The sequence below is a fragment of the Etheostoma spectabile genome, chromosome 7 (genome assembly GCF_008692095.1).
Source record: "Etheostoma spectabile isolate EspeVRDwgs_2016 chromosome 7, UIUC_Espe_1.0, whole genome shotgun sequence".
NCBI lineage: Eukaryota > Metazoa > Chordata > Actinopteri > Perciformes > Percidae > Etheostoma > Etheostoma spectabile.
The window spans coordinates 25194620-25204433 of NC_045739.1; the positions used below are offsets into that span (position 1 = coordinate 25194620).

A 9814-nucleotide genomic window follows, 5' to 3' on the forward strand; every position below is an offset into this window, starting at 1 on the left:
ATCCAACCAAAGTGTCCGCCCCCCCGCCCCCCTCACACAGCTACAAACATGCAAATGTCTCCAACAGTCCCAGGTCAACCGGCATCTCTACTGACACTACACTTCTTAGAAAAAACTATTTTAAAGTGACAGTCAGCAGAAAAGAAAACACAAAGTTGTATAATTTGAATCAGACTCCAAGCTGTGGCCCTTTGCTGCATGTCATTACCCCAGTGGTGTAGTCTAATGTGTTGGAGTGGGTGTACTGTACTGTATATACAGTATACATCCTGGAGCTTTCTTAGTGGGTATACTGTGTATATCTGTGTATCACGTAGCCATCACCACTTCATTTGCACCTCTCTCTCCCCTTTCATGTCTTCAGCCGTCCTATAAACAAAGGCCTAAACAAAGTAAACAAAGGCCTAAAATGCCCATAAAAATAATCTATAAAAAATAAATAAAAAGCATGCTTCGGTTGAAGACCGACTCCATCTGCATCTTTACAAGGTTTTTCAAATGGAAACGGCCACTCAGCCACGGCAAAAGGAAGTGACATAGGTGATCCCACATATCAATATATAAAAAATGGGAATGCTAACACTTGCTGAGTCAACATTAGCTGTGAAATCACAGCACAGAAGCAAAGCCATGGAAGTTACTGCTGTGGACTAACTAAAGGATCGAGGCTGTGCTAGACCAGCAAGGTAAAATTACTATTTTCGTCAAAGGAGTCTGGTGACTTAGATTTTGTTAGGGTGTCCTTTTTTTACGACCAAAGGAGTACATAGCGCTCACTTCAAAGCCACCAGGCTCCCTTGACATAATCAACGCAACACAATCCAAATTTAGATTTAAAAGATAGGCTTATCTACGAAGCGGAGTCCTGTTGAAACAACAATGCCCCTGGACAAGGCACGAAAAACTGTTTACAGTCATCAGCTGAACCAGACCAGAACCACTGAGTGGAGGTCAGCAGACGGAGAGCATGTGTACACCCAAGCCAGCTGGGTTTGCTGAATGAAGACCATGAGATGTGACTGAAAGCTCTGAAAGCTACCGGTTCAAGTTCTTTGTTCACTTTATCACTCTGACATCTCGCCATTAGTGCATGTACAGGTCCTGAGCATGTGTGTGTAGTTCAGGCCTGTGTGTAATTTGTGTAATAACAACGTGTGAATTGTAATTTCCCCTTGTGGGACTAATAAAGGATACATTATTATTAGTATGATTATTATTATTATTATTAGCATTGGAATCAGCAACACACACATGAACAGAAAGTCCTAAAAGTACTAGTATCCAGTATTATGTAGCAGCAACTTAACAGTCCTACTGGTGCGTTCAGTGTCACTCTCCCACTCGCTCTACCACACACACACACACACACACACACACACACACACACACACACACACACACACACACACACACACACACACACACACACACACACACACACACACACACACACACACACACACACACACACACCCTGCTGTACGCAAATGTATATACTTCTGACCACTAACATAGGCAGAGGCAAAAAGCGTTGCATGGAGCCACTGCAGAATTCTGAATTAAATTCAGAATAAGTCAGGATTAAATCACGCTTTAATCCTGGGTGACAAGGCCATTTAATGTGTGTGTGTGTGTGTGTGTGTGTGTGTGTGTGTGTGTGTGTGTGTGCGTGTGCGTGTGTGCGGTCAGTGATCTATGGCCGAGGGCTTTTTAACGTTCACAAACAGACAGACTCATGCGCACACCCACACACAGTTGAGCAATGTAATGTCTAATATCTAATTTTAAAAAGCAGAACTACCAACATAAAGATGCTGATGATCTTAAATCTTTCTCCCACACTTTGCTGTAAATACAAGTGAGCTGCAGATGACTAATCTGTGTTTTTCTTTACTTCCTTCACTCCTAGCAAATAATCTGTGGGCTGTGGCAAAAGCATCCTACTGATAAAAAGTTAGATCCTTTCCGGACGTGGATCAGCATGTTTTGTGGTCTGATGAGACTTCATCTGCACGCTGCTGAGTCTGCTTCTTTGCATCTAGTTCATACGGGCTCCCGCTTGATTATCTTGATTTTGATTTCTGTATCTTTTCCCCATTGCGCCATACAAGGCCTGAAATTAACACCAGACCACCTTCCACTGTGGTCCAAAAAGTTAACTTCAGGCCCTGGAGCCATGCAACAGGTGTATGTGTTACTGGAAACTAGAGAGAACCGGTTTTTGTTTTGTCACCTTCCGGGACAAGGACATTGTTGTGTAGGGACATCATTTCTCTCTGAAAAGGCGTGTTTTATGAATGAAAACATGTCACCAGGAGCCAACACATAGTTTAGACTTAACGGCATGTTTTGCTGTTTTAATAACCCCTGAAATAAGGCAGAAACTACACCTGTAATTCTGCCCTGCCGGTCCAGGTCGTCCACACGCACACGTCTGTCTGCTGACGTCATCCTGTGTGTCTCAACACTCCTGAAATGTTTGGTTTTACACGTCTCTGCCGTCCGGACGTGTCTCACACGAGCGGAGAATGTACGCAATGTACCTTTCAGTGTTTTTTGGGTGGTGCATTTTATGTTCAATTCAAGTTGATGAATAAAAGAATGGTGGTAATTATTAATGAATGATCAGCAAGTAATTAGTTGTTTTAAAGCAGAATACAGAAAACAGCAGAAACTAACCACGCTCTAATATCTTATTTTAACTTTAATAGTGAGTAATTTCCCAATTTGGGATTAATGAAGTCCAACTATCCATCCATCCATCCACCCACCCACCCACCTACCTATCTATCAGGATATTAAGAAAGCATGCCTTGGCGTTGTTGACTATCACAAAGACAATATTACTTAAGTAATAAAGACATAAAGCAATAAAGAAAGATATAGTAAAGTGTACTCAGTTCTGATGCTTTCAGTATTCTGCTTAAATGCCACAAATGGCTTAAAAAACAAACTAACGTTCTTTTGTTGAACATCAAATTGAACATAAAAGGCACCGCAAAAATGACCTCTTGGTATTTTAAAGTGCAGTTTTCTAACATAAAACAAATCTCTGAGTTTCTTTAGCGGTATTTTGCGCCATTTGATAACGCGATGACGATTAAAAAAACGATTTATTGTGCAGCCCGAACCGAACCTCCATGGTTCTCTCAGCCTTCAAGTCACTGCAAACATCTGAAAATGAAACCCAAACCGCCGCCTGAAGCCGTCAAAGACACACAGACCTCAGACCTCCACCAACAACGCACACAAAGAACAAAGGCTTCCTGTTATCAGTGTTGACACCTGCTAACAGTGTCGATGACAGCCGTGCAGATAGAATGACAGGCCGACAGACGAGCCAACCATCCCGAGGGCCCGAAAGGTGCTCTACAGCTCAACAACACCTGACACCTGATGACCTGATCACTGCCTCTCGCTTGACTGACTGCAGAGTTTGTTAAAGAGGAAGTGGAAAGGGGTGAGGGGCGGGTTTGGTCAAAGGTGAAGACTAATAGTAGCTTCATAGCTGGGAATGAAGTCAGATTTTGGCATTGTGGGGTTAGCTCTAGCTATGTGAGCCATTGCTAGCAATACCAGCTGATAACAACGCACTATGCAGTTAATGTGCATAGAAAGACTATAGCAACATGTCCACGGATAGAAGATGAACAGGACAGGGTACGATTGATCTAGATTTAGTCTCGCATAGGGTCTGGCTAGTCCACCCGAGATGGGAGAAAAACATGCTCTGGTTTATTGGCATTTCTTTAAACCCTTGGGTTGTCTTCCAGTCAAATCAACACTTTTGTTGACACTTTTTATCAATGTGTATAACTTTTAGTAGTAGTAATAGTAAGACTATCTGTTGTCCAGCATGAGTTCCCTGAAAAGAGGAAGGAGACGAAGATGCTCACTGTCCTCCCTGGAGGACGTCGCCACCTCACGCTGCCTCAGCAGAGCCACTGACATCGACTCTGATTCTGAGAGGAGGAAAGGTGTGAAAGGAGAATGGCGATGGAGAAGAGAAAAGGTAAACATCTTTGGATTTACATTTCCTGGGACGCCAGTTGACAAACTGCCTGAACAACTTTATGTCAGAGCTGTCACTCAAACGAGTTGGCACGTCCCCGTCTCTGACTCAGGACGGCGGCCTCCTGCTGTGCGCCGCAGGATGTTGAAATCTAACAGGATGTGGTGCATGATTGCATCAGTGCCAATGTTTTGTGGGAGAATCTTCCATTGTAAAAAGATGTAATCTGCTCGTCACGCTCTGTTGCATCATGTGGCTGCAACTGCTGCTCTAAAGTCTGTGTTGCAGGATTCATTTTCCAACAAATTTGTGCAATTTGCTTTTTTGGGAATTAACATTTAAACTGTTACCCGTTGTATTTGATGTTGTTAAGCATCATAAAACGGAAGATAACACAAAAAAAGTAGGTAATTCTTTTTTTTTTCTTTTTTTTTTTTTACTAACATTAGACCCAGCAGCAGTGGGTCAGCGGACCGCTAACGTTAGACCCAGCGGCTATAGGTCAGCGGACCGCTAACGTTAGACCCAGCGGCTATAGGTCAGCGGACCGCTAACGTTAGACCCAGCGGCTATAGGTCAGCGGACCGCTACCGTTAGACCCAGCGGCTATAGGTCAGCGGACCGCTAACGTTAGACCCAGCCCTCTGTTCAGCTCATTCTCTGTAACCGGTGTAGCATAAAAGACCGCCGGTACCAGCAGGCCGGTGTTAGTTGGCTAACGTTAGCTTGCTAACTCCCCTTGCCATATTCTTCACAGAAAACCAAACGAATAAAGCGGTAACTCGTGGCGATAGTTGACTCATTTAGCGGCTAGCTCTCTGCCTCGTAATGTTACTACTCCGCTGCTCTTTTGTCCGTTACTGCAAAACCTCAAAGTCAGCTTATTATCTGAAGTTTTACTTTATAAAAATGGCCGCAGCTTCGAACCATTCTGCCACGTTGATTTGAATGGACATGGCCTTTCTATCCATTTTCTTTCTATGGTTCAAGCAATGTGGCCATAAAAAAAGTCAAATTCCTGTCACAGTTGTCCTGTTCCAGGCTTTCTTCTTAAACTTAAAACTAAAGTCTTGAATATTGAGGTTGTGGCGACTGCAGTCTGAGTGCAACAGCATTAGTCTGCAGCTCTGCACAGTTACACATTTTTAACAATCTTATCAATTTGATCATTCTCAAATAAATCATCTCATCACAAGCCAGATGGCAAGAGTGATGACGCTTCTGCGGTCAAGAATAAAAACTCAAAACCTCGGCTTTTAAGCCCGAAACATAGACGAGAAGTTCAACTGTGAATTATGGTGATTATGTGAATGTTTGTGTTAAAAGGCGTGGCAGCGAGTGTGTGTGTGTGCGCGTGTTTGCTGGTGTGTGTAAAACCGTGTGAGAGCATTAGTCGGACATGTTTCAAGACGCCAAGGCGTGAGAGGAATGAAGAGAATTTCCTACACGGTCATTAAGTGTCTGACAGGAATACAGTACACACAGACACACAAACGAAGAACACAACGGATCTGCTACAGACACACACACTTACAGACTTACGCGTGTGTGTGTCAGATAACACACACACGCCATATACAGCACACACACACACACACACACACACACACACATACATACTTACATACATATATATATGTATATATAAAATGATGACTATTTATCAAAAGTCTCATTGTGTAAATTATGTTTTGTAAGCACCAATTGTCAACCCTAGAATACCGCCACATTACCGATATTGAGGTATTTGGTCATGGTATTTGCTGCATGTCCAGAACACGGGTTTAGAAAAGCAGAGTACTTACGGTACTTTCTGTCTGCAGTACACGAGAAGGCCGATGGCGAGACCGAGGGCGAGGAGGACGCCGATGACGATTCCAGCGATGGCTCCGTCTGAGAGACCTTCTTGCAACGTCCCTTGGTCTATAAAAACAAAATAAGATTTATAATCTCCTGCTGTGAAAGAAAGTAACGCACATTCACTTTAAATTCAACACTATGATCCATTGTAGCAGGATTCTGGCTGTAAATCAACAAAAACAGGTATTGTAAAGTATAGTAACGCAATCTGATGGTAGGGGAGTAACTTCAACTTCACAACAGCTAAAAAGGGGATCGTGGGATTTTTCCGCAGGGTTGTGCAGCAGTGGGGGTGTCATTTAAAGTGACTATACTGTATGTAACATTATTTTTCATATTCCATACATAAGTCCCTGAATGCTCCTGCCCCATGCGCTTCACGCCATGTTGTTAAAATAGGGCTTAGTCTGAAATTAAGTCAGTTGTAGAGGTATTCTGTCATGGTATCTCTCAGCTGGGCTGTTAACACGTAGCCTAATAGCATGCATAATAACAACAATAATAAATAGCATTACAATGAACGTCATTGCAAGGATTGCCAGTGGTTTTAGAGGTTTTCTTTCATGAAGTATTGGACAAGTGGAACTTTTATGTAGTAAGCAACAACACTTTGGCTAAATGCCACAAACAAAAGTACAGATGACAACGGCTGCTGAGTCATGAACCGGTTTTTGTTTGTCTGTGCGATGACATGAGACAAGTATTGTTGTCGTCTGTAATCACAGAGTTTACATCTCACCTACTCTTTGACTCATTTGCCAACAGGACGTTGTACTCGTCCTGCTACGTCCTGCTGGGTCTTGTAATGCTGCACAATGCCCTGCTACGCCATGAACTACTACAAAGAACTACAACAAACTACTATCTTTTGTGACTGCCACTCTTCATTTTAACCCCAACCGGTTGTCAGACTCCGCCTACTAAGAGCCTGGGTCTGGGCCTGGGTCTGGGCCTGGGCCTGGGTCTGGGTCTGTCCCAGGTTTCTTCCTAAAAGGAAGTTTTTCCTCGCCACTGTCGCACTGTTGCTTGCTCTGGAGGAAACTACTAGACCTGTTGGGTCCTTGTAAATTCTGGAGTGTGGTCTAGACCTACTCTATCTGTAAAGTGTCCTTAGATAACACTTGTTATGATTGATACTTAAAATAAATTGATTGAATTACTTGCTAATAACCACATCCGTCTGATGTGGACCGGGGGGGGGGGGGGGGGGGGGGGGGGGGGGGGGGGGGGGGGGGGGGGGGGGGGGGGGAGGGGGGGGGAGGTGGGGGTGGGGGGGGGGGGGGGGCTCAGGGTTTCCAGGCGACAGACGTGGATCCTACCTTGGACGTTCAGGCTGTGGGTGTGCACGGCGGTCTTGCCAGTGACGGCGTTGGTCGCCTCGCATGTGTACTTCCCGATGTCTTTTGCGGACGCCATCTCAAGCCGAAACTGGGCCGTTCGGACACCGGTGTCCGTGCCGTTGAACTTCCAGGTGAAGTTGGCGGGGGGGATGGAGTGAGCAGAGCAGGTGAAGACCACGTTGTCGTTCACCTCAACGGCCGCTTTGCCGGTCACCTCCGCTTTTTCAGGACCGTCTGGAGGCAAAATTGAGGAGAAAAGAGGGTTTATCATCTGCATTAAGCTGGGCTTTCTTTTCACACGGTGTCTTTGCTTCACGTCTTTCCCTCTACAACCACTCTGAGCATCAACAACTTCATTTCCTGCATTCGGATAAACTTTTATCCACCAATTCATGCTGGAAATACTTTTATTTAGCCTATCCGAAGAAAAACAGATGATATATATCAAAAATATAATGGAAAGTATGTTATTAAGTGGGTATTTGGAAATCCTGGATATTTTTTGGTGGGTGTACTGTGTATACCTGTGTATCACGTAGGCTACACCACTGCTTGAGTCCTAGATGCATGCGGCGTACGTACGAAATGTGCAAAAGGATGGGGTCTATATTGACGACTTTACATTTCCGGGATTCCTCCGTTGCCGCGGGAAATTCTGTCGGATATCCATCATTTTTTGGCAATGATGTCCGTCCCCTTCTTCTTCCTTTGTGAAGGCGTTCTAACCTCCGGTGGATCTATGAGGACTATGGTTTACTGCTCCTTTAGATCTCTGGAGGGTAAATCCAGACCGCTAGCTAGACTATCTGTCCAACGATTGTGATTAGTTTAAAGGAATGCCAACAAACCAGACCAGGTTTAGGCAGACCCTCCTCCACAGCGCTGTGGAGGAAGGTCTGGCAATGCGAGACTTTGAAAGATGCCACTCCTGTTATTGTCTATACAATTTGATACGTCCATTCATCTTTGTCTGTGTATTCAACAACATTTATTGCATCCACATATTTGCTTATCGCTGTGTGTTTGAACATGAAGCATTTTTATGGTCTTATGAATGAGCTCTGGCAATAAAAGTGGTTTGAAATTAAAATCACTGCCAGGACAAATGCCTCCCAATGTAAAACCATAAACCCTGACAACGCCTTAAAGAAGCTTTTTAGTTTTTAAAATCTAGGTTAAAAACCCACCTCTATTCATTATATTACAGCCAATCACAGCGGCAATCAACAACGGTTTTTATGTTGCTGGATTTATATTGTTTTATGATTACTGGTTATATGTTTGGTTGCTGTGTGTTATTTGTATTATGTGTTCTTTTAATTGTAAAGTGCATTGAGACCATGTTTAATGGCGAGTTTTGTTATTGTTTTCTGCACATATGTGTGATAATATGTCAATATGACAAATATGTATATAAAAATGGAGAAATTAATGATAACACATTTTATAAAATTGATAATATCCTAAAGGGACCTAAGAACAAAATAAGAATGAAATAGAAGGTAAAAAGGTTTTAATAAGCAAATGCGTCAACCTACACCTTTTCAATCAGTATTTATTATAAACGGGTTAAGGTGACACTGCATGAACTAAGGTGACATTTTTTTTACCATTTATTTGATGTGTATTTATGTGACATATTGATTGATTGAAATAAACTAAGAAGATTTGAGAGACAGGCGGTGCAGTTGCTTTACACCAACCGTAAGACCAAGGGCATGCTGGGAAAAGCCCCAGCACTCAGCGGACCTCACAGCTGATTGGTTCAGAATCAACTCAACGTGACAACTTTTTATTGTTTCTGAATTGGAGGGATTTAAAATAGCTATTTGTGTGATGAACACGTCGTACAATCGATGGCCACGTGTCTAGCGTGCGAGGTGTCGAGTACGAGCTACGCTACAAACGAAGAAGGCAAACGGACGTCTCCAAGTCTCTGAGCAGGACGGACAAACACTCACAGTTGACCACCATCTTGTAGGAGGCTTCGACGGAGCTGATGGGGTTGGCGAGCCGACACCTGTACTCGCCGTTGTCCTCTTTCTGCAGCGGGCTGATCATCAGGGAGCTCATGTTGGCGAAGAACACGAGGCGGCCGCCGGCGGAGAGCGGCTGGCCGTCTTTGTGCCAGGTTATGGTTTTCACGGTGCCGCTCGTCGCCTGGCAACTGAGGTTGGCCGTGCTGTTGCCCCCGGCAATGAGGGTAGCGTTCGGACCGCTGAGTTTAGCCCCTGAGATGGCATCTGTATACATATATTAGAGAGAGAGAGAGAGAGAGAGAGAGGCTTAATTTGGATTTTGGCTGTTGTTCTATTCAGCTATATTTTCCTTTAGCTTCTTTTAGCTTAGTGCTACGAATCTCTTGCTTGACAATACAAACATGCAACAGAGAAACCGTCAAATCGACATGAAATCAACATCTTAGGACATGAAAGACGGCCTCATGACTGTACAGACAATATTAAAAAGTCACTGCAAGAACTACAGAGCTTGGTGTCTGTTTCAATCGGCCGAACGACTCGGGTCAACCAAAAATAAAATGATCATTGATATCTGGGAGTCTTAACCGGAAATGATGGAGGAGACTGCACACATGACAAGT

General features: G+C 43.8%; 1 protein-coding gene across 1 annotated transcript in view; it reads right to left on the reverse strand.

Annotated features, from left to right (window-relative positions):
• Positions 1–9814, reverse strand: part of si:ch211-264f5.6 (carcinoembryonic antigen-related cell adhesion molecule 1) — a 34829-nt gene that overhangs the window by 6651 nt on the left and 18364 nt on the right. The window contains exons 6-8 of the mRNA XM_032519839.1: positions 9174–9455; positions 7192–7446; positions 5818–5935 (exon numbers count right to left, since the gene is read on the reverse strand). Of these exons, the coding sequence (XP_032375730.1) occupies positions 5818–5935; positions 7192–7446; positions 9174–9455 (655 nt within the window). The remainder of the gene's footprint in view (positions 1–5817; positions 5936–7191; positions 7447–9173; positions 9456–9814) is intronic.